General features: G+C 40.0%; 1 protein-coding gene across 3 annotated transcripts; it reads left to right on the top strand.

Annotated features, from left to right (window-relative positions):
- Nucleotides 1-9769: 9769 nt before the first annotated feature.
- Nucleotides 9770-21510, top strand: CLEC5A (C-type lectin domain containing 5A). Of its 3 annotated transcripts, XM_036926125.2 has the most exons (7): nucleotides 9770-9904; nucleotides 10398-10490; nucleotides 11329-11388; nucleotides 13259-13309; nucleotides 13622-13758; nucleotides 17025-17131; nucleotides 18294-21510. In XM_036926125.2, exons 2-7 carry the CDS (start codon nucleotides 10412-10414, stop codon nucleotides 18406-18408), a joined length of 549 nt encoding a protein of 182 aa, XP_036782020.2. In that variant the 5' UTR covers nucleotides 9770-9904; nucleotides 10398-10411; the 3' UTR covers nucleotides 18409-21510. The 3 variants fall into 3 exon arrangements, with proteins under 3 accessions (XP_036782020.2, XP_036782019.2, XP_036782018.2); XM_036926124.2 differs by lacking the exon at nucleotides 13259-13309; XM_036926123.2 differs by lacking the exons at nucleotides 9770-9904; nucleotides 10398-10490; nucleotides 11329-11388; nucleotides 13259-13309 and having other exon boundaries at nucleotides 13320-13758.
- The last annotated feature ends 2852 nt before the right edge of the window (nucleotides 21511-24362 follow it).

Raw genomic sequence — 24362 nt, 5'->3', positions numbered from 1 at the left:
ACTTCACAGATGGACAGTGACTGTGAAGGGGTATGTGGTGGGGACTTGGTGAAGGGGGGAGCCTAGTAAACGTAATGTTCTTCATGTAATTGTAGAAAAGAAATAATTGCTTTTCGTGTGACTGTTAAACCTATTTCCTAAAACACACGCTAGCATAATCTTTGAAAATATTCACTATTGTGGCAACTACATAATCCTTTTGAAACTCTACAATTTTCATGGAAACGTAAGATATGAAAAGATAAACTTGGAAGAACAATTATGTCATCACTTTAGCTTCAAGAAGTACTACATTAAAACTCCTACAGGAACCAGAGGATATCTCTTTGCTATCCTGTTTTCATTTCCTTGGTATAAAGATCCGGAAGTGGGATTGCTGAGTCATCTGGTAGTTCCGTTTCTAACTTTCTGAGGATTCTCTCAAACTGTGTTCTACAAAGGCTGCTCCAATTTACATTGCCACTGTGCGTGAAGGTTCCACATTTTGGGCAACATTTGTTATCTGTTGTCTTTCTGATGATAGTCGTTCTAACAGGTGTGAGATGATACCTCTTGGTGCTTTTGACTTGCATTTCCCTGATGATGAGGGATGCTGAGAGCCTTTTGTGTACTTGTTGACCATTTGGATGTCTTCTTTGGAAAAAATGTCTTTTCAAGCCCTCTGTTCATTTTTTAAACAGGTTGTTTGTTCTTTTGCTATTGAGTTATATGAGTTCCTTATATATTTTGGACATTAACCCCTTATTAGATATATAATTTATAAATATTTTCTCCCAAACTCCCAAATATTGAGGCTAGTTCATGTTAGTGGTTATAACAGAACCTCGCAGTGGGGAGTGACATGATCGTAGTGATTTTGTAAAAATGTGTCTGATAGTATTGTCTAATATTTATTTGACAAGGAAGAAGCAAAGGGGTGAAGCCATTTGCACTCCCACTGAAGTGAAATATTTGGACTAGGATGGGGTTGGTGGAAATGCAGATGATGAATAGACATGAAAAGCTTTTGAAAAAATCATCAACTAATGATATGATGGTTGTTAGAGAGGAAAAATCAAGTCAATTTTTGATACGTGAGTGTGTCATAATATGATATGATCACTAATAAGAATAAAGAAGTTGAGAAAGGAAGTCAGGTTGAGTTTGGAGAAAATGGTAAATGTGGTTTGGTACTCATTGCAACTGGGTTCACATTATGTCATCTAGTTGGAAACCACCAGCAGATTCTTGGAAACAAAGAACTAAAATTCAGATTGGAAGACAGAACTTGAAATAGAACTGTAGTCATCAAAAGAGAAGCTAGCTTGAAAAATGTAAATTATAAATTAGATGATGAAAGCAGAAGAAAACTATTGTCAAGGTTGGAGGCCATAAGTTATGGGAGGAGAAAAGGATAAGATAGAGTGAAGATGGTTGGAATCGACCAGATTTCTTTCCTTTTTTTTTTGCCTTTCTAGGACTTCCTTTCATCTGAGAACAACCACCTCCCCCTAGCAGTAACTGCTCCTTGTGCTCCAGTCAAGATGTTTGCCATGATCCTGCCCCTGATCATATGTGATGGGTCCATTGCAGACCAATCAAAGTCTACCTCTGGTATTTTTCTAACTTGATCCAAGAAAAAAATAATAAGATGTGAAATCTAGCGGCTTCTTGTGTCCTGTTTCCTGCCGTATTTCCTCTAATAGGCAAAAACGAGCAGAGACAAGAGGGGGATATGGTAAAATTTGACTCCTGATGTTTCAGAGATCCAGCTACATCCTTTTCCTGCTTCGGTCTCACTGTAAAACCCCTTATCATATTCCATGAACCAATACATACTACTTTTGCCTAAATGTATTTGTACTGAAGTTCTTAGATTTGCAACCAAAAGATCTATGATACAATGAGCGGTTCAAAATCCGTAAATGGGACCAGTAAGACACAAAGACAAGTTATAACCATTTCAGTTAGCTATAGACCAGAAAAAAAAGATTATCCTTAAAATGTTCAGTTCAGACTCAATGGGAAATCTAAATAATGAAAAATCATCTTCAATAATGTAAAAAAAGATGAATAGTTACAAGAGATCCAGAGAGTGAGTTATTGTTAGGGCCTCTTTCATAGTGCATTTTATGCTACTTGATCTATTTTGTTTGCAAAGCATATTTAATGTTTATGATTAAACTTAAATAACTTTTATTTACTTAATGGTGCTACCCACATAAATACTGCCTGAGAAGGTGGTGTACTTTTAAAGGGGTGGGGGAGAGGAAATGAGGGCATAGGGGTCGACCTAAGCTCTCTGTACAATGGAGGTCCTAAATATACACAACTAGTTTTTTAAGGTATATGGTGGTAATGCCCCAAGTCTCTCTCACCCCAGATAATCTCTTCTCCTAATCAATCAGCAAATTTTCTGTGGGTACCTGAGGAATATTCATGCCAAAAATGGAGGTAGGGAGAACTGAAAAATAACCAGTGAAGTGCATCTATTTCACTGTTTTGCTAAAGACACATCTCCCATCTTAGCACCTCCCAAATGCAGACACAATTTAGGTGCTCTGGCATCATCCAGTTTGAGTGGAAAGGTAGTAGAAAACTTTGTAAGTGGAAGCATGCATACACAGACACATATCTCAAAGGAAACATGAGAAACCTAAGCTCCACTTATAAACTAAGGATTTCCAGCGTCACTCCAAATGTCCCATCTCCAGATTTACTGAAATGGTTAGTAGGCTCCCTGGAAGAGGTGATATTTGAGTGCCTATAGGACTTGTCTAAATACTTGATGAACTTAAGCAATTGTTCATATACAGAGTTTAATTTGTATAAATCTGGTTTTCCACTCAACTATTTTGTATCTTTTATTTCCATTTGGATCTTTGAGAAAGGACGTTGAAAATCAGGTTCAGATGCTTTTTCTGGCTACTCTTTGCTTCTAGGATAAAAACTTTCAGAGAGACAATTCATAGTGTAGTCATGATTAAGCAGGGGAGTTCTGGAAGTCATAATATCTGATAGTTTCAAAGTTCAGCTCCAACACTGACTAAATTTGAAACGCCAAAATATCAGTTACTAGCTGATGAATGAATTGTAATATATTCATGTAGTGGTATATCACACAGCAGTGAAATTGAACATGGATGATTTCACAAACATATTTGGGATGAAAAAAGCAAGTTTCAGGACAATTCATATAATTCATACCACTTACGTAGGCCTCACATACCTAGAAAACACCACCACATAGTATACAGAGTTACCCATGTATGTGACCTAGTATGAAGAAATATGCAATTACAAACACCAAAGCCAAGAAAGTGGGTACTGCAGCGAGAGAGGAGCAGGATGTGATTGGTGAGCACAGTAGTTCTGTAACATCTTCCTATGTTGACAGATAGTAACTGCACTAGTGGGGGTGAGGATTTAAGGGAGTTTCAGTTCTATTTTAATGTTCAATTTCTAGGATTAGGAGGTGGGTGTTTGCTATTCTTTGTTCTTTTTGTGTACACCTGAAATATTACATGATATACTTTTCAAAGACTCAGCCCTCTTTTTGTTGGCATTACACGCCAGTTAGCACTTTGAAAACTACTTTGCCAGGGCATTCCCATAGAGATGCACAATCGCATAATTAGATACACTCTTTCCTACAAAAAGTCTATTTTTGGAAAATGTATTTAGCATTAAATAATCTAGCTTACTTCACATGCCAAAATGTGTTTTCAGAAATAAAACTGATGACATTAAATACATTTATAAAGTTATAAAATAAAAGATTAATTTCCAATACATGTTCTCTGATTTTAAAATTATTGGGTAAGCTTTCTTCTCTTACTGAGAAGAACCTATACTTGCAAACAACTGTTTTCCATCAAAAATCAGAACGAAATTAAGTGTTGCTCCTAGTTAAAAGGATTCAAAGATAAGGCAGAGAAAGACAAATACCATAAGATTTCACTTATTTGTAGTATCTAAAAATAGAACAAAATGAACAAAATAGCAGTATACTCAGACAGTGGGAAGGGACTGGTGGTTACCATGAGAGAGGGGTTAAGGCAGAGGGGAGGGGGATAAAGGGGCACAGAAATTCTCAATCATAAGTTGGTCACGGGGATGGCAGTGCAGCATGGAGAATATAACCAGTGGTCCTATAACATCTCCCTATGTTGACAGATAGTGACCGTGCTAGTAGGGGTGAGGATTCAATACTGTGAGTAACTGCTGAGCCACTGCATTATATACTTGAAACCAATATGTTTGTATATCAAATACACTTCAATTTAAAATATATATATAAAAGGATTCAAGGCTAAATCCTTACTTCACATCTCAACGTTCAATATTAACCTGAAATTGTAATCTGCAAAAGTATTAGGTTTCTAGTTCCAAATCAAAGGCAGATAAAATCATGAAAACATAATCTAGTAACTAAACATCTCCAATTTCAATTTATCTTTTCAATAAATTTAAAAGATTGTCTCCAATATCATACTTTTGTGTTATATGTTCGGTTAAAGAAAAATAGAAAGTTTCCTACAGTTCTGATATGTTTTTGTTTGTTTTTTATTAAGGTATCATTGATATACACTCTTATGAAGTTTCACATGAAAAACATTGTGGTTACTACATTCACGCATATTATCAAGTCCCCCCCACACCCCATTGCAGTCACTGTCCACCAGTGTAGTAAGATGCCATAAAGTCACTACTTGTCTTCTCTGTGCTACACTGACAGGTGCTTTTTCTTAATACCTGATAACTTCACTCATATTGTCAAGTACTTATAAGTAGAGTTTGTAAACCGCTGGTTTATAGGCCACAACACTATAAAAACATGTAAAGCAAAGAAGTGTTTCTTCACTTAAAAAAGGAGAGAAAAAGATCTATGAGCTCTAACTTGGTCAGAATTACACACAATATCCATCACCAAACAAGATGATGAAATTTGCGTCTGGATGTGTCCTAACAGCAGTTCATGCACCGTGCCTGCTGCCTCCACAGAACGTGCTGGTCTTACCTTCACAAATGTGCATCTAGCCAGTTAAAAAGGTTTCCTACAACCAAGGAATACTGTTCCTCAAAAATGATTTTAAATTTAATCTCAGCACAGAAATCATAACTTTTAAGACACATTTTCTTGCAGCTTATGCTTCCCAATTTTTCCAAAATCTGTTGTTAGCCAGATTGTCTGTTAGCCAGGACGCTTCAAGTTTTCTATTTCTTGAGTTAATTTCAGTAAGTTATTTTGTATAGTGATTTATCTATTATGCTTAAGTTTGAAACGTTAATGGCTTAAGTTTGTAGTACTATTATTGTATTTCACAAAATCTAAGATAACATCAATTGTTTTTTGCATACAACATTATTCTATGCATCACTAAGGAAGAAAAATAAAAAGCCTGCCACTTAAACTATGGCATACTGCTTTCTTATCATTGACTATGATTTGTCCTAAATCCAGATATGTCATAATGTGGAAAGCAATGTGCTCCTCAGAGTCGATGAAATATGGTATATTTTCAATCTCTGTGTAGTGTTCCTTTTGTTCATTTCTAATTTTGCTTAGTACATGCATGCAGTAAAACCAACTATTATATTATGAATCCAATTAATCATGCAAAGCCCTGGCTTTTCTGTGGTTCCAGATCATTCAAGCATGTCTGGCCCACAGCTCTAATTACAACAATGAATATTTTAGCACAATGTGTTTCCTAATGAATGATGCAATAAACAGACTTTAGTTCCCTGCCATTGCAAAATGTTTGCACAGTGGTTTTAAGTTCACTAACAAATCGGACATTAACATGAACCATCACAGAATTTCTCTGCAGTCACTCTTACTAATTAGGCCTTTCTACAGTAAAATATCAAAGTTTTCTTAGCTCACAGATATATATTATTTCTTGATGTTGTAGATATCACAGACACTATTTTAATAAATTCGTTGTTTGTATAGACTTTTTCATCAATGCCACAGATTAACTTAATTAATGCTCAGAATTATTATTTATATCTTTGCTTTAGTCAGCTGCAATTACAAAACATCACAGATTATTTAATTCTTCTCCAGCAAATTCCCAGCCATCTTCAATATTCTCAGCAACAGTATTTCTGGCTATAATGTATTTGTGAACATTTGGTTCTTTTGAAGTCATATACTTTCCCCTTCATTGCACAGAGAATCTTTCAGAAATTCACGTAAAAAATGTCATGGCCACCTTTTTAACAAAAGTATCACCTGTTTAATTTGTATTCAGAAAATAATCCTGTGGGAATTCTAGTTTTCTTAGTTCATTAAAATTTCATCATATAAAATTGCTCTTTGTACAATAATGGTATCTTATATTTTATTTTCGGCAATGACGTATTTTGCATTTTCAATAAAATCTTGTTCACTTTTCACAAAGAAATACATTCTCTCCCATTTTTCTGGAAGCAGATGGCCTGTTCCTTCTGTCTTTTGTTTTCCCTCTTTCAATAGAGGCCTGACTTTAAACAACTCTCACTTTTCTCTAAAAAGATCACAGCTTTGCAAGCATGGCAATATCTGACAGTGGGATGCCTTTCACAGGGCCTGACCCCTGCTCTAGCGTCCAGCCCACTACTGCCCTGTGGGAATGTGTTGTCTCTTGGTAGTTGAAATCTACTACAATACCTGGATGTCTGTTGAGATCTTTAAAATTTCAAAATGTCGATTCAATTTACTAAAACACTGAACAGAGGGAACAAAACAGAGCTGCGTGTGAGCCACTGGTTTACAACCTCTGCTAACCAGTTTGCAGCCTCTCTCTGCTAGGGTGGGATACAGTTTCTCTGAGCACTTGCTCTCAAGACATGAGGAGCTAAGAGAGAGAACCACAAAGCAAAGCCTTAGGAAGGTGCTATTTAGACTGGATAACCCAGAACGTAAAGACAGATTATTATATTCCGGTGTCATTTTCCTGCTGAGGGGCCACAGGGCAAGCACATAGCTCAGATAGTTCTCCTGAAGGTTGCTGAGTTTCTTCTTTTATTAGGCAAATCCTTTCCCCTTACAAGGCTTCCTGTCAGTTAAGCCTGGAGTGCAGAGACCCAGACAGCCTTTGAGCCCTCCCTATATGGAGAAAGCTGGGGAGGGGGGGGTGCGGGATTGGGCCCTAAATTCAGAGCACTAACAGCCACATCCCACAAGCAAAACTCAGTATTGTACTTACATTAGTAGTTCTTGAGTCACAGTGTCCCTCCATCAAAACTCTAGATGTTGATTTATATATTCTGTGATTTTCAATTTTGGGTAAAAATCTGAAACAAACCTAGTATTTTATTTCCTTCATAGGTTTTTCTACACAGAGGGCTCTAGAATATATTTTCTTTCCATTCTTTTTTTTAATTTAAAGAAATCACCAGAATTTATCTAGCTTTGATTGATTTTGCCTAAGTTTAAGCTTTTTTACTTGTATTTTCTTCCATGATTTCTTTGACTATTGCTGTTCTTATATTTATTAAGCTTTCATGTTTTCTCTTTTACAAACCATAGCATATGTAAAAGGTCTGCTGGATTGGACATAATTGCATTTACTTCTTTTTTCCTTTTTCTATGAATTCTGAATTAATATTTTAGTAATATGTTCAAAATATTCTCACTCTTTTTCTATAGTAGCTAATCTGCTCTTCATAACCTTTTACTCCACTGATGTTTTAAAAATTAGTTGAAGAGAACACAGTTAAGTTCAAAGCATTTTTTTGCCCATTTCATGATATTAGGTCATAATCAGTGTTCTCTAAAACCTCAATGAATACATACATGAGATGTTTTCTACCATCTCCTGTGTTTTATAATGACTTTGTTCCACAGACACACATGGGATGCCCTTCTTCAAAGTGCTCATGTTATTTTGAGTTCCTACATTCCCACACATCCGCTGTTTTTTCCCCTCTATATTGCATTATGATGTGGGAGAATAGAGAGTTTTTCCCACATTCCAAGTTGTGATGGGACCTGATAGATACTGGAAGAGTCAGATTTCACAGGATTTCATAAAGGAAGATGAGGGATGCAGTTTTCTCCCTCTGGTTCTGTTTTGCCAGACTAGAGACAGCCTGAGCGGGAAATCTGAGTGCTTGCATGGTGTTTCTTTCGTGCAGTGCTGTGGCGGCTTGGCAGTCACAGGGTAATGTCTTCCTTATTCACTTGGATGACTAGCCTGCAACACAACTTCTAATTTATTCAGTGAGTCATTGCCCAAAGTGGGTGCCAAGTGTCAGTGTTTCCATGCTGGTCCTGGTTGACTCCAGAACTCGACGGCCTTCAACTAAAGCATCCCCTCTACAGGCCCCGCAGCCACCCCTCACCGCCAGACCCTGACCCTGCAGGCGGGGGTATATACAATAAGAGTTCTACTCAGGGTCCTTCTAATTTCTCCCTGGGCATTCTATGAATTCTGAGTTGTCACAATGTTTGAGTGACAATTTACTTTTAAACATATAGGAATATAAATTAACTTTATAAAGTAGGGGGTGGTCACTTGAAGTCGTATAGTCACCATTCATACTTCAGTGTGGTCGTTTGAGTGTGAACTTTTCTAATCAGGATTCAATACCTGTAGACATGGTCTAGCTCTTAAATTATCCTTATTGAAAACTATGACAGCAAATTTGTTAATTTTCAGAAAGAATATTACACCAAGTTTTAATTGATTAGAAATATTGCCAGGCCCTACCATCCTCTCAGCTAGTAAATGACAGAGCCAGGAATCAAATGCAGGATTAACTTAAAATTTTTCTTCTTAAGCACTACAGTTTACTAGAAAAATCACAGTCATCTGATTGTTAAATAAATCATGTATCTTTACACCTGAATACTATACATATATTAAATAACACATTACCAAAGTCTTTATTTTGATATGGAAGAATATCTTATGGATATTATACATACTGTTAACTTAATCTACACTGCATAGATTACAAAACAATATAATACAATACAATCCCATCTTTCTAAATGAATCAGTACCTATCATCTATCTTTATCTATCTTTATACTTGCCTACTTATCTAGAAAGCTTACACACCCAGAGATGTTAACAGTGACTATAGCTAAATGTGTGAACTTAAATGGATGGTTTTTCTTGTCTCAGTTTTTCTTGCAATATTTCCTAGACATTTTTGTAATGAGTACATGTGGCTCTTATATTGGTGAAAATATAATAAAAGGGAAACTTCAAATTTAATATGCCATAAAAAACTCTTTGCTACTAAGACTTGAGGAGTGTTCACCCTCACCACACCCCTTTATATAGCAGAGGGCCGTGCTCAAGAAATACTGAATAGTCGCTGTCCTCACGTGGCACGTGAGCAGCAGGGGCCAGAGAGGAGGAGTCCATGGTGGACGGTATTATGCAGAACCACATGGGAGCACACAAGAGCCCCGGGAGATGTGCTCACTAATAGGAGTGACTTCAGTTGGATTTCTTCTCTTAAAATTTCTATTTTGATGTAATTTCATATACATAGAAATGTTGCAAGGGAAGTATAATTTCCCAGTACCCTCCATCCAGATTCCTATTTGTTAACATTCTACAACTTTTTCTTCCCACAATGCTTCAAGAAGATTCAGACACAGAGAATGAGTGAGTCTGTTGAGGTATTTTGTTTTCCAAATTCTCCTAACGATGTTCCCCTGTATTACAACCCCTCTGGCATGAACCTTCCTGAACAGAGGCTATCGATGCCCTCCCCTTCCTGGCCCCACCCCCTCCCTTTGCCAAGAGCGCTGAACAGGAACAAGTGTTTGGGATGCTGCCGACACAGAGGGACTGTGAGGAAGGAAGCTGGGGGCCTGAGCAGGAGGGTAACCTCAGGAGAAGGGCCCACCCACCACACCAAGCAAGAGGCCCAGGAAGACCCCTCTCAAACCACGCCAGCCTTACGGGGAGAGCAGGTGAGTCCGTCTGTCTGTCCCCTCTGCACAGATTGTTGGCCCTTCCCCAATGCCAAGAGCTTCAGGGACACCTGTCCTGTCTGGCAGAGTCCTGACAGTCTTTAAAGACTGAGACTTCTGACAGATGAAGTCAGGGTGGCCAAGAGTACCAATGAAGGTCCTAGGGAGCAAGGGTCATTTCAAGGCTAAGGCTTCTCAAAGTTCAGGAGAGGATGTATTTCATGAGCTCAGCAGATCATAAATGGAGACAGGGCTGGGGCCTAAAGCTAGGGGTGGGTGAAGGAGAGGCAGCAGGCTAAGTTCAAAGGCTCCTGATCAGCACAAGATCCTATCCATCTTCTGTGCATGTGTTGGGTCTCCTCCTGATATCTGTCAATGGCAGGCCTGCCTTCTGAGCCCACCAGGGGTGCTCTGAGAAAGAGGCATGTGTATGTCCTGCTGCACAGACTGGTCCCCAGATTCTAACAGTGGTACTGTGCTCTAATCCCCACAGGCCTCATCTTCATCATGAACTGGCACATGCTAATCTCTGGGCTTTTCATAGTGGTGCTTAAAATTGTCGGGATGACCTTATTTCTGCTTTATTGTGAGTATTTGAGCAACCTCTTACCCCAATGCTGTATTGCCTTGTTCTCTGTCTTCTCTCAGAATGCAAGGTTGAATGCAAAGGTTAAATGTCCCAGTCCTTCCACCTGATGGCACCTGACCCAGTCTGAGGGCAACTGACAATGCCCTTCTCCCTCCCCCGCACACTGCGGGCCAGGTTCCTCAGTCTGCCCTGGAGCCACAGCATCAGCGTGTGTCTGATGGTGAACAGCCCACACGGAGCTTTTGCCATGGGACAGTCAGTTGGGTAATCTGAGCTGAAATCCTGGGCAGTGCTTGTTACTCTAACTAAAATGTGAAATACAGCTCCGGTTCAATGCAATGATAAGCTGAGGTAGGAGCTGCCTTACAGGGTAATGGGATTTTACTGAGGCAGAAATTTCCCTATACATACACAGAAACTTATTCACCCAAATGCTTAGAAAAAGAGGACTTGTGTCAAAGGGTTTTATTGCACTAAGAAGAACCCTCTCCAGCTCCAGAAGCCAGTAGGGAAAAGAAATAAGGAAGGAAATGTGATCGGGGGCAGCATTTGGGTAAGAGATGTCTTCTTTATGACCCAATCTAAAGGCACAGTTCCTATCATGTAAGAGCAGGAAGGAAAGATGAATCTGAATAGATGAACATATTCACAAAAACATATACACATCTTCACTGGCCCAAGTAAGAGAGTTCAACATTTCAGAGTCATGGTCATGGGGCTCAGCAGCCCCTGCAGTGATGTTTGTGGTGTTCATCCTGCAGCCACTTTTGGGGCTGCATCAATAGCCGGATTTTTGTTTCTTCGTTTCTTTGTTTTTTTAAATTTGTTTTTGCAGTCCCACAGATTTTGGGTGAAAATAAAGCCAGCTTCACTTCCACAGAGAGGTATGGAACAGGTAATGTGCACAAAAATAATTTCCTCTCCACTCTCCAATTCTTATGTCCTAAATTCTTAACAACCTTTCTCAAGGACTCCTTTCCCAATAAACTCTTTTGCAGGAAGGATGAGAAAAGACCTGCTGACTGTTATAAGATGAATACGTTTTGGGGATCTAATGTATAGCATGTGATTATAATTAATAATACTGTATTATATACTTGAAAGTTGCTAAGAGTAAATCTTAAATGTTCTTGCTACAAAAAAATTGTAATTACGTCAGGTGGTAAAGGCATTAACTAATCTTGTGTGGTAATAATTTTGCAATATACAGATGTATCAAATCATCACAATCAGTCTTACACCTTACATATTATATAAACTTACACAATGTTCCATGTCCACTGCATCTCAATAAAGCTAGAAAAATAAATGCAGCACGCCCAGAAGAAAAAAAAGTGTTCTAATTAATTCTCCTTTTATAGAAGGGAAACCATATAGAAAACTAATGAAATTTCTGACCCTCAGTTTTCCTCTGAGGATGATTTATATGTAATCACTGTAATGTAATGTGAAAGGACTTTATACACTCTGACATGAATAGCTAAAGGAAATATTACAAAGAAACCCACGTCCCACAAAAAAATCAAAGTTTGTATTCAGCGCCTTTCTGTGTGCCAAGCACTATGCTAGATCAACCACAAAAGACAAATGAAAACAGGAGGTATCAGTCATCTATCATCCATAAAGCACAAGGCCCAATGCTAGAAGCTCCGGGTCATGAAGCGGTGACTGGGGCCTGGCTCTCCCAGATAAACACACCTCTGCTTTGAATCTTTCCCCCAGACCTCCTCTTAAGGACCTCTTAAGACACCTATTACCTACCATATACGTCTTTAGAAGGAAGATAAATTCTTGTTTATCTTTGTGTCTGAGGCACCCAGTACACTAAGCTAGATGGTGGAAATGCTCATGAAATATTTATGAAGTTCTGCTCAGTTATAATCCCAATGTAGTTTCTCACAAAAACCAGGTTATTATATATTACAAAGAGCCTTTGAACGGGGGACTGAAATAAAAAGTGAATGCTAACTTGTTATGCTTCACTAATATAATTATAAATGGTTACTTGGTTGTCTGGGTCAACTGAAGCGGTCTTCAGCCACAACAGAGGAAAAACTGGGCCACTGGGGAGAGGTTTGACCAGCCTCTGAAGCCACTGCTCAGCCAGCCAGTGTTCCCAGGGAAAATGAGTCCTCATGGAGACCTACCAATCCCCTTGTTTGTACTTAAAGAAATAAATAGACTCTTCGTTGCCCTTAGGAAATCTCTGGAATGTTCACCTGCTGCATGTCTGTCAATATATCTACTGGTCTTAAAACCAGTTTGTTAGTCACAATCCTTAGAGCTAGTAAGAGTCAAGAGCTTCCCGTCAGGATTATGCATTTTCATGTAGAGTTTGGGTACCTGAAATGGGGAGAAAGCAGAGATGCTGGGTGGAGCCCGGAAGGGCAGCTCCCACAGCTCTGTGGGGTTAATACTGCCAATGGAAGAGATGAGCAAGGAGAGAGGTTTCCCTTCTGGCACTAAACTCACCAGTTTCTCTTCCTGTCTCCCTGCTTTTTCTTGGTCTTTCAGACCTACTGCCACACCAAAAAAAAGACACGAAATAGGACTTGGGGTATTGGGCATGACAAATAATGGTAGTAGTTAGTTAGATGGAAGATTCAAAGAAAGAAAATATCTGAAAAATTCCAGCACAGAGTGGCCAAGAATCCCCTGTCATCTGCACTGTCCGGAGGAAATAGTCACAGAGCCTGAACAGCTTCTCTGATGTTTGTGTGTTATGTTTACCATGAAGCTACCTTTAGATTTTCCTTTCATTTCAGTTCCACAGATTTTCGGGAGCAGCTCTGCTCCCACAGAAAGCTACGGAGCAGGTAAAGTGCATGGCAATAATCCCTTCTCCAGCCCCTGGTCCTTAAGTACTGAATTCTTAGAGATTTTTCCCATTGTCTCCTTTCTTATGGAATTTTTTCCTCAAAGGGGCCAAAAAGACCTTCTAATTCAATCCCTTCATGTTACAGACAGGGAAACTGAGACTAGACTAGTCAAATTTCTTCCTGGATTGAGGATGATTTGTATCAACATGATTGTTATAAATAGACCCGTGTCCCACTATCTCATGACTCAGTTCCAGGATTCACACTCAGAAACACTAATCTCATACTCTGTTTTCTTGATTTCTTTAGTCTGCCCCAGAGAGTGGGATCTTCATGAAGGAAGATGTTTTTTCCTGTCCACCTCTGAATTGTCTTGGAACAAAAGCAGGGAATTCTGTGAAGCGGAAGGATCCAGTTTGGCTATTGTCAACACGCCAGCGAAACTGGTGAGAGCACTGGAATGGTGCAGGGAAGCGGGGGGCCTGCTGCAGCCGCCGTGGGCGGAGATGGGGCAAAATGAGCGGCTGGGCAGGGGTGGGGCAGGCCTGAGGGATGGGGAGGCGGCTGGCGGGGGGCTCCAGCTCCTTGCTGTGAATCTGGAGGGGGAGACTCTTCTCAGCAGCGGTGGGGAGTGTTCCTCGGGTCCATCTGACCTAGAGAAAGCCATGCTCAACAGTCTCCCCGTGGGACACAGCAGTGGACTAGTGACCCGGGGGTGAGCCAGAACATTTGAAATGCAGGGAACGGCCAAAGGAGCTGATGTGCACAAAGGTTGTTTAAAAACAGAGCACTCCGTGGATGTCAGCTGTTCATACATCATCCCGATCAGCCTCATGAAAAAGGAAAATACAAATTAACAAAATAAGCAATATGAACAACAAAGAATCAGGTCATAGACGTGGGACTGCAGTGTACAATTAGGATAATAAACATAGCTAGTGCTATGTAAAAACCTTTTATTATCTCCTTTTATCTTCCTAACAAGTCTGACGAGGTTCATGCTTCATATATAAGGAGACAAGGGCACACACACACAAAAAATTTGGCCAAGGTCATACACCTAAAGAATTGAGCTGAAATTCTAACTCCAAAACCCACACTCCAATCAATTTTAAATCATAGTTATTTTTGGTTGCCTCTCCTTGAAATCCTAAGCATTTGCTGGGTGCCAGGCATTGCGCTACAGCAGCATTCCGCTTCCCTCTGCTCTGTCCATTTACTCCTCCTCTAAAACGTCCTCCTGTGAAGGAGAAGAATTTGTAAGAGAGTCTTCCCTGAATATGGGTAACAGGTGCCCAACAAAGAGCTGCGGTCAGAACACCTCAGTCCTCTAGGTCCAAGTACCCAGGCGGGAAGGAAAAGTATCTTAAGGTAGAAAACCAGATGCAAGACAGCAGGAAGAAAAGAGACAAGAAGAGGAGAGGCGCTCGGGGAGTGGGAGCAGAAGCTGACAGCCCCTTTTCCACCACTCAGACCGTAAGTCTCAGTGCGTCTCCATTGCCGTCCGTGGCATTGTCTACCGCGCATGCTTCACGCTCTCCCAGAAAAAGCTCTCCACACCAGTGGTTTGCTGAGGACTCTCAAATCTGCGTCTCCAGCTCGGCCCTCTCCATCTGGCCTTCTCTAGACCAGGCAGTATATCAAATTCCACTCTAACATTTCCAAAGCACCATAAATCATGTTTAAAACTGAATCAATTATATTTTACCTCAGCTGCTCCCCCTCTTGTGTTCCAAGTACTAGTGACTAGTCATGTCACCCAAGATCGAATGCTGACAGTTTTCTGGGACTTTACTTTTTCTCCTCTCTCCTACATTATTTGCTAACCAAGTTCTTTTCTCTCTACTCCCAAAGCAAACCATTCAGCTCTCAGCTGGGTTTCTTCAGAATTCCTCTTTCTCCTCTCCCTTCTTCTGCCCCTTCTTACCTATCCTCCACAGAACGAACATAAGAACATCTCTAAGGCTTTCAGCTCTCTGTGCCACTTTCCAAACTAAAGGGGGTTCAAGTCCAGTTTCCTAAGCATGGCATATACGGCCTCATGGAGTCCAGCCCCTGCCTTCTCTCCAGTTTCGTCCTTCAACCTACCCCCCTTCTATCTCTGAACCAAGCACACTGGACATGTTGTAGCTCCTCAAAGGCCCTGGGGTGCCCTGCAGTCAGCCTATGCTCTGATCCTTCCTTTTCCAGGAAGTCTTATACTGACACCCACCAACCACAAGCACTTGACTGACAAATAGCTACCTTCCCAAATACATCTCTAGTTTCACCTCATCTATAGTCTTGCTAGAAAACCCCAAATCCATGTAGAATTGATCACTCACTCCTTTCTGCCTCTGCCACATCTAGTACAGATTTTCTAGCCCTGCACTTGGGGCACCTCACTATGCTGGGTAACACAACTATCTTCTCTTATTAGGCCTGTGGATCTTCAGCATGTTGGGATCACTGACATTGAGAAGTGGTGGTGAAATCTATGCACCTCTTCCCAGAAACATGACATAAGCACAATAGTTTGAATAAAACTCCAAGAGCTTCACAGATCCCCTTGGAAACCAACCATGACTTCCAGCAAGAAAGAACAGGGTCAAGAACCCTTGTTTTAGACCATGGATCAGCTAACATTTCCTTAAAAGGCCAGATAGTATGTATTTTGCACTTTTCAGGTCATAAGGTCTCTGTCAAAACTACTTACCACCACCACTGCAGCTCACAAGCAGCCAGAGACAATACGTAAACATGGGAATCGGTGTGTCCCATTAAAACCTTATTTACAAAAGCAGGCTACAATCTTGACTTGACCCACTGGCTATAATTTGCCAAGCTTCTTTTAAATCATAAAGGGGAAACCAATTTGTTTCCACATTCCCAGCACCAAACAATGGCTGGCACACAAAGGACATGCCAAAACCATTAAATGAGTAAATATGGTAACTAATTTTAAAAAATAATGAAGTGAGATATTTCAAGATATTTGACTAGGAAAGGAGGAATGAAGGCCATGGCCATGGGGATGGACAGAACATCCAAATGGACTTGGATATCCACTAATTGTAGGGGGTGTGAGAGGAGTACAGGGAAGAGTCCAGGGACTCCCAGATTTCTGGCTGGAGTGATTTGTGATTCATTCATTTAATAAAGAAACTAAGATGTCATGGGTTACTGTCAATTTAGCAAATACTCAATGCACACTGGTGATTTCTCATGGAATTACCTGCTTTATCCACATACTTTTAAATCTCCCTTGTTAAGTATTCAAGGAATTCACTTGATACAAGCTCATTTAGAGTGTAAAATTTCTGGTAATGAAACAATCCTACATGAAGAGGCATGTGAAATAAAGCAGCATTTGAACTATTTTAGGTGGTACAGTGCCCCCCACCTTAATCTTCCAGTCTGGCCCCCAGAGAGCAGCATCAGCATTGCTGGAATTTCTTAGGAATGTAAATTCTTGGTCCCCTGCACCAGACCAACTGAACCAGAAGCCCAGCAATTTGTGTTTCAACAAGCCCTCCTGGGGATCCTGAAGCTCTATGCAGATGGGGAACTAGTTCTCTAGGGTTAACGCTGGGTACAGTGACGGCTGGCCTCAGAGTCCCCTGTCAGCCCTCCGTGTTCCCAGAATCAGCTACAATCATGGGCCCACTGGCACAAGGGAGGCAGAAGGAAAGAACTTTTTGTTGAGCTGTTTATTTTTTTCTTTAATTTCTAGGAGTTTCTCCAGGACAGAACTGGGGCTGAGAAGTATTTTATTGGCTTATTATACCAGCATGCAGAGGAAGGGTGGTATTGGATTGACAACTCCATGTTCAATGGCAAGTACGTGAATATTCCACATTTTTCTAAGGATCTTGGTTTGCCTCGAGAGACCAGCCCTGAGATTCAGTGGGTTTGTCTTGGAAAGAACAAAGACTGAAACTTGGCTCTTTGTTCTGTTCCTCTCCTTTCCTCCATTTATTCCCAGAGACACAATTTTTGTAAACTTTTATTTTGGAAAATACCCAACATTTCTAAGCAGAGAGAGGAGTATTCATACTCTTCAAATCAAGATCCAAACAAATCCACATAAATGCCATTTGTTTGATATACCTTGTAAGTCTCTTTTAACCCATAGGTCACATGGAATTACTGTGTTCTTACAAGTTCTCTAGATGTGGCTTCTTTAGGTCACTATGAGCAACTGTCTATGCTTTAAAACTATGAACTTTAATACCCAAGAGCTATCTGCTATGTATCATTCCATGGACTCAAGTGTTGACAGAGAACAGGACATTCCCAGTGTACATAAAGAGGTTTGAGTCAGACATGGAAGCAAGCCAGTTCCCCAGCCTAAAACTGGTCTTCCCACAGCAGGGAGGAAGTTAATATTCACTCAGTGTCTACTGATTGCCAGGCACGGAGCACTTTCCACGTCCTTTCCTGCAGTATTCACAACAATGCTACAGTACAAGCTTTTATTAACCCCCGTTTAATAGACAGTTGAATCAAGGATGAGAGATTTAGAAATGTGTCGACTATCACCAAGCTGTGAAGTGGTAGGACCACAGTTTGTTCCCACATCTACTTGACTCCAAAACTTGTGACCTTTCCATGAAATCAGACTCTTTCCAGATAGACTGAAAGGAACTTAAGGACAGAAAAAAAAAAAAGGTGGGAGGAGGCCAGTGAAGTCACTGCTCTCCAGCTGGTGCCTAGCAAAGGAAGAGAACTTTCTTTCCTCCACCTCTCAGTCCTTCAGCTGTGAACATGCTCCATACAATACTAAACCAACACTTCCGGGAGAAAGAGGCACAGGTGACCCAGGAGATGTTTCTGACCAAGCACAGTGAGTTAAGTTCACCCAAGACTGTAGGTCCATAACAGGAGAATTGACAGGAAAGGGTGAGTTCAGAGCTGGATTTGGGGATAGAAGAGGGGCTGGGATGAGTAAAAGGCAGGGCTGAGACCAGGGGTCCTCACCATACTTTCTGTTCCTGCTTAGCGTTGTCAATCAGCGTCTGCATTTCAACTGTGTGACCATAGGCCTGACAAAGACATACGATGCTGCCTCATGTGACGTCAACTACCGCTGGATCTGCGAGAAGAGGGCTACATGACTGTAGTACTTGGTGGCCTCCGATGAGAACAACAGATATGCTTATGGAGAAAGCAAAGAGAATATTTATAACTGCAACTGGTCCAGAAAAGACGGAACATCAAATTACTGTGTCAATCCCCCATAGGTGACTAACACAGCTCCCTAATGAATCCTCAAGGCTCACGTACCAGCCTCCACACAAATACGCTTGCAGACACACAACTGAGGCGAACTCCCCATGTGGAGGCAGCTATTCCCCCAGGGCCCCATCTCCTGTGAGAGTCACATGTGCAGCCCTTTTTGTATATGCACAGGGTGTCTAACCAATGATTGCTTCATCCACCTGTCTACTAGGAGAGGTCCTTGCCCATAGCTTTGGGGGACTGGAAGCTAGCCATCTCCAGGAAACAGGGCTGGTTTTATGGAGGCCTTTCAGCTGTATAGTGGTGAGGTCTGTTTCTACAGAACTGAGCATTTTGGACTGCTCAGCAGGGTTTGGCTTGTTGCCAGGGTCTGCTTTATCCTCAGAGCACATGACCATACCACCAGGGAAAAATCTTTGGGCCAAACAAGGGTGAATATTATTTAGGGAGCAGCAAGGATAGAAGATGGATGAACTCAGCTTCTGTGGCCTCACATCTGTTCCCAAAAGCCCTGTTCACATGCCGCTCACCCCCACCCTGGTAGCACAGCAGAGGGGCCCTACTCAGTCTTAAGTGAGGCCAGGCCTGGGGCAGGGCTCCTGCAGCCAGCCTTGGAAGAGAGACAGCAGTATTCCTGGGAATGCAGAGGGATCTGGCCAGGGCAGGAATCTGCTAAGAACCCCGTTGGAGACAAGCAGACAGCCACAATGGCCAAGCCGACTGAGTGTCTGTCTGTTCTTTGACAAAGCCCTGAAGAGATAGTCACTCACGCTTCTTGGTCTGTGTCTAAATCTCCATTTTTGTAGATTTCAATGACCTGGTCATATTTTTTTAGTATATTTTACAATTTGGAATAGTCTCTTGGGCTCCAGCGGTCACAACACACTCCTGCCTTCAGCTCTGGAGAGACCCTGCTACCAGGCACAACCTACTGGCCCACAGCCTTGCACCGGGCGGCATCACACTGCCCAGGACTGGTCCAGCTGCCCCAGGAGTAGAAAAAGAGGAGGACCACTCAAGGAAATATTGGGCATGGACAAGGAGTGGGCATACAGCAGAAAGAGAACACCAAGGACAAGCGGAAATCATATGCGGGAAGAAACGGAGCCATACTGGCCATAATGGCAGAAGGGCAAGAAGGTAGACAGACCTGGAGCAATGCTGGCTACCCCGGCTGTTCTCTGCACTTGCCGGAAAACATGAGCTACATGCCCTCTCTCAGTCCATAAAAGAGAAAAGAGATGCCTGTGTGTTTTGAATAACAAGAATTAAACTGTAAGGAAAGATAATATAAAACAAATAGAAATTACAGTCACCTAAGTAAACTGCTCACCATGTACGTATAAAAATGTACCTGAATGACTGTGTATATCATTAGATGTATGTCAAAGTAAATTATTGCTTTATTTTTATTACATTACAGAGCTCTGTTCCTAGATCCCTAGCCTTCATAATTTTTGGTTAATTAGCTGGGCCACTTACTGTTGCACAGAAGCTGAATTTAAAACCTGAGATAATATATATTAAGTGTTGGAACTTGCTTGAAGGAGGTTACCAGAAGTAATCTGTGTCTGGGGAGGACTGGATGTTGGAATTACATCAGTACTCTGTGGGGATACAAGTTCTTTGATGGTGTTTGCCAAGAATAAAGGCTGCAGCTGAGGAGTGGGGAGAGGCTGAGTCTGTGGAACATAAAGGAATAAACAGAATTCCACACCAAAGGCAAGCCCCAGAATTTAGGCGACAGAAAGGAAACCACAATCCTTCTGTTTTGAGAAAGGAGAACTGTGGTTGCAACACTTCCTCTTTGACGACAGAATAGATTGCAGACCTTCACAGTCAGGAAATGCAGACATCTAGTAGACATCCCAAATTTTCCCCAAGATGATGAGACACTTCTGCAAAAGTTCTGAAAGAGGCCCCACGGGCTGGGGTGGGGGTGGGAGCAGGTAGAGAACAGGTGCACTGTGGTTTAAGGTCATTATCCGGGGGAGTCCAGGTTGCTGGATCCTTGGAAGGGCAGAGAAACATGGCCCTATGGAGCAGCAGCAGTATGTTTTTTTTAAAAGCAATGGAAATTTAGTAAACCACAGGACTCATTTTACTTCCAATATGCTATGCAAATCTGTACAGATTTCTTACTCTTTCTGTACCTTAATTTCTTTGCCTATAGAAGGGGGCAGTACTATCCCTCTCACAAAATTCTTGTACATAATAAATAAGATCCCCACTATGTATTTCAGTGGCAATAAATGATAGGGGAAGCATTCTGTGGACAATTTGAAGTTGAGACTTTCATGCAAGAAATGGCTTTTCAATTTGCTGAAGCTGAATGTAGGCAAGCCATTTAACTTCTAAGAACCTGTTTATTCATTTATAATGTGTGAACAAATATATGCTCAAGCTGGGGAGAAGTGCCTCAAATTTTCTGTGGCCAAGGCACATGACATCAAAACTGCACTTTCCATGGCTCTGGCTTACTTACAAATCCCCATCCTCTCTCTGTGAGTGAAGTGGTCCCCTGGCCAAAGTCACCGACACCTGGCCCCTCAGATGTCCACAGATCAGCACTGATGCTTGAATGAAAATACCAGGCATAGGGAGCCTTTCCCCATTTCCCTACGGTTACCACCCTCTGCCCTGAGAAGCTGTGTCCTTTGGTGACCTTGGCCTCTGGCTAGTCCTACTTCACTTGGAGTCACCCTCAGCAAAGGCTGAGTAAGAATGGAGTAAGCATCTTACCCTTCACTTTTACTCTAGGTGCTCAAGGACACTATCACTTATGATTCAGCAGCCAAAGTATCCTGCAGAGGGTCCTCACGATTCCCTTAGACATCTTCACCACCAGCCAGTGAGGCTGAGAGAGCAGATATTTGATTATCTATCAAGCCACAGTCCATGTTCAATTTCTTATTTTAGGGACAAATGATTGAATTAATCAAAATCTTTCATTCATAAGACACTCTCGTAACTGGTACATAAATTGCTTTATTATTTATTTATTTATATATAAAAATGTAATAACACCCAGGAAATTAACCAACATGCAAACCTCTGTAATAGCTTGTATTTACCTATGCGGTCTTCTCCTATTCTATCCTTCTGTCTCCCCCAACATAGGAAATCACCACTCTGATTCCTGTGTTCATCAATCCAGTGGGGTTTTTCAAACACATTTCCATCTTATTTTTATGTGCATATTATTATTAGCTTTATAAAAAGTCATTATGATGTAAGGAATCATTTAGACTTTTTTTGTTTCATATTTTATGACTCAACAATATTGTTGAAGTTCATTAATTTTAACCACTGTATGATATTTCATTATGTGCTGTATACAACATGACTGTTCCTGTAGTTGTGCAATTGGATTGTTGACAGGTTTTTGCTAATGTGAACATTGTGAACCTTGCTATCATGAACATTCTTCTGGTGTTCACATGCAAGAATTTCTCTTGAGCATATCCTGAAAGAAACTGCTGTGTTACAGGGTATGTAAATTTTCCACTTTATAAGATAATGCAGAATAGTTTTCAGAGCTACTACGCCAATTTTCAGTGTCATCATAAACATATAATAAAATATATGAGATTATATTGATTCACATGTGATCTTAATCTTCTTTTCCCTAATTATTAATGTATTATTTAGAGTAGTGCTAGATTTTATAAGAAACTCCGAATGTTCAATGGTTTACCAAAATAAGTTTATTTTTGACTAATGTACATTCACGTATTAACCGTTAATTGGTGGCAAAGAATCTGCTGCACAGGGTCATACAGGGATCCACCCTGATGAGAGGTTTTCTATCTCCCACATACGGCCTCAAGAACACAAGAGAGGATTATGTATGAAGAAGTCTTTGGGATCAGGTTTGGAAGTTGTGTACACCCCCATTCCTTTGGGTAGAACTCACTCATATGTCCACTCCTATCTGCAGGGAATACTGGAAATTTTATTTTAGCAGTGTGTACACAAAGAAGTGGAAATGTGTTTGGTGATCACCCAGTGGTCTCTGGCCCCACTAATGTATTTGAATACCTCTTTTCAATGTTTATTGTCATGTACAGATATTCCCCTTCCATTTGTAATATTTGCCCATTTTTCTGAGTTGTTTTTACTTTTTTTAATGATTTGTAGAAGTTCTTTATATAATATTTTGCTTGCTGTATTCATTGAAAATCTCTTCTCCAAGTTCGTAACTTTTTATTTCACTTCCTTTGGGGTGTCTTTTGATGATCACAAGTTCCCAATTTTAACAAAGTCAGGTGTATCTCTTTTCTATCAGGTCTTTTTGAATTTTGTTTAAGGGCCCCTTTTCTGTGCCAAAATCTGAAAAATATTCACAAAATTTTCTTCTAAGAGGTTTATAGTTTAAATACTGACATTTGATTTCGATCCATTCTGAACTGATTTTTGCATATGGCATGACACAGGAATCCAATTTTATTTTTTACCACATGGACAACTTTTGCCCAGTTCCATGTATTGCTCTTCTTTTCTTCATGTTTGTCATACCAGTGATGCACATAATGTGTGGGTCTCTTTGGGGGCACTCTATTCCATTCCATTAATTGATGTATTTTTGAGTTTCATGCTGTCTTAATTACTACAGCTTCAAAATAAATCTTGCTTTATTTTGGGTAAATCCCACCCCCTACTTCTTCTTTAGAAAATAATGAAAATTTTGAATATTCTTGGCCATTCACACTTCCCAACAAAATATAAAATCAGGTTACCAATTTCCATGAAAGCCCTGTTGGAATTTTCATTGTTATAGTATTGAATCAGATAAATTTGGAGACAATTTACATCCTTATGGTATTAAACTTCTCTATCCTTGAATTTCACATGTATCTTAATTTATTTAGGTCTTCTTTAATGTTTTTTACAAAGTTTCATAAATATAACTACAAAGACATTGAATCCTTTTTTCATAGATATTAATAGATATTTTGTGTGCTGATACTATTATAATACCATTTAATTACATTTTGTGGCTGTTGCTAGTGTATAGAAATGCATTTACCTTGACCAACTTTTCTATTCTTTCAAATTCACCACCTGTAAATAATTATTTATGATACCATTATCTTTCCTTCTTGAGCTATGCTGATTAGTACGTCAGGTAAAATGTTGAATTAAAGTTGCAATGTAAGGTATCATTGTCTTGTCCATGGTTTTAAAGAAGACACTTTTTATTTATCCATATTTATGATGTTTAGTATAGGTATTTTATATCAGTGCTTTCATAGATTTAAAGTTCCTTTCAATTAATAAGTATCGAATTTTTCTAATCAAGAATTTATGCTGAATTGGATACTTTTTCTATACCAATTAAATGATAATTACTTTTTCTCTTTGAATCTTTTAATGTGGTAAGTTGCACATACATGTTTTCTGATATGAAATCTCATGGCCTGCCAGTCATAAACTCAAATTATTCATAGTTTATTGTCTGTTTTTATTTGTTTAATTTGTTTTGCTAGTATTTTTTGTTTTATTCAAAGTTATGAGCAAAATAGTCCTGTTGTTTTTTTTCTCCTAATATCTTTGTCTGGTTTCAGTGTTCTACAAATGTTCAACTATTTCCAGTAAACTATTCCTTATGGCAAAAGGAAGTGAATACCTAATTCAGATCTCCAGGTTACAAAACTAAAGGGCATCATCATTAAAAAGGAAAACTGCTCTGAAGCCCTCTGGTTATCTTTATAAAAATCAAGAATTTTTACGTTATATTCAAAAATATCCATGCTTGTTTTCATGTGCACAATGTTTAACTACTTATCATCACTAAAATTAACACCCCTGGGTAACGTACCATAATTTA

The sequence above is a fragment of the Manis pentadactyla genome, chromosome 7, assembly GCF_030020395.1.
Source record: "Manis pentadactyla isolate mManPen7 chromosome 7, mManPen7.hap1, whole genome shotgun sequence".
Classification (NCBI taxonomy): domain Eukaryota; kingdom Metazoa; phylum Chordata; class Mammalia; order Pholidota; family Manidae; genus Manis; species Manis pentadactyla.
This window is presented reverse-complemented; position numbering and strand designations above follow the sequence as displayed.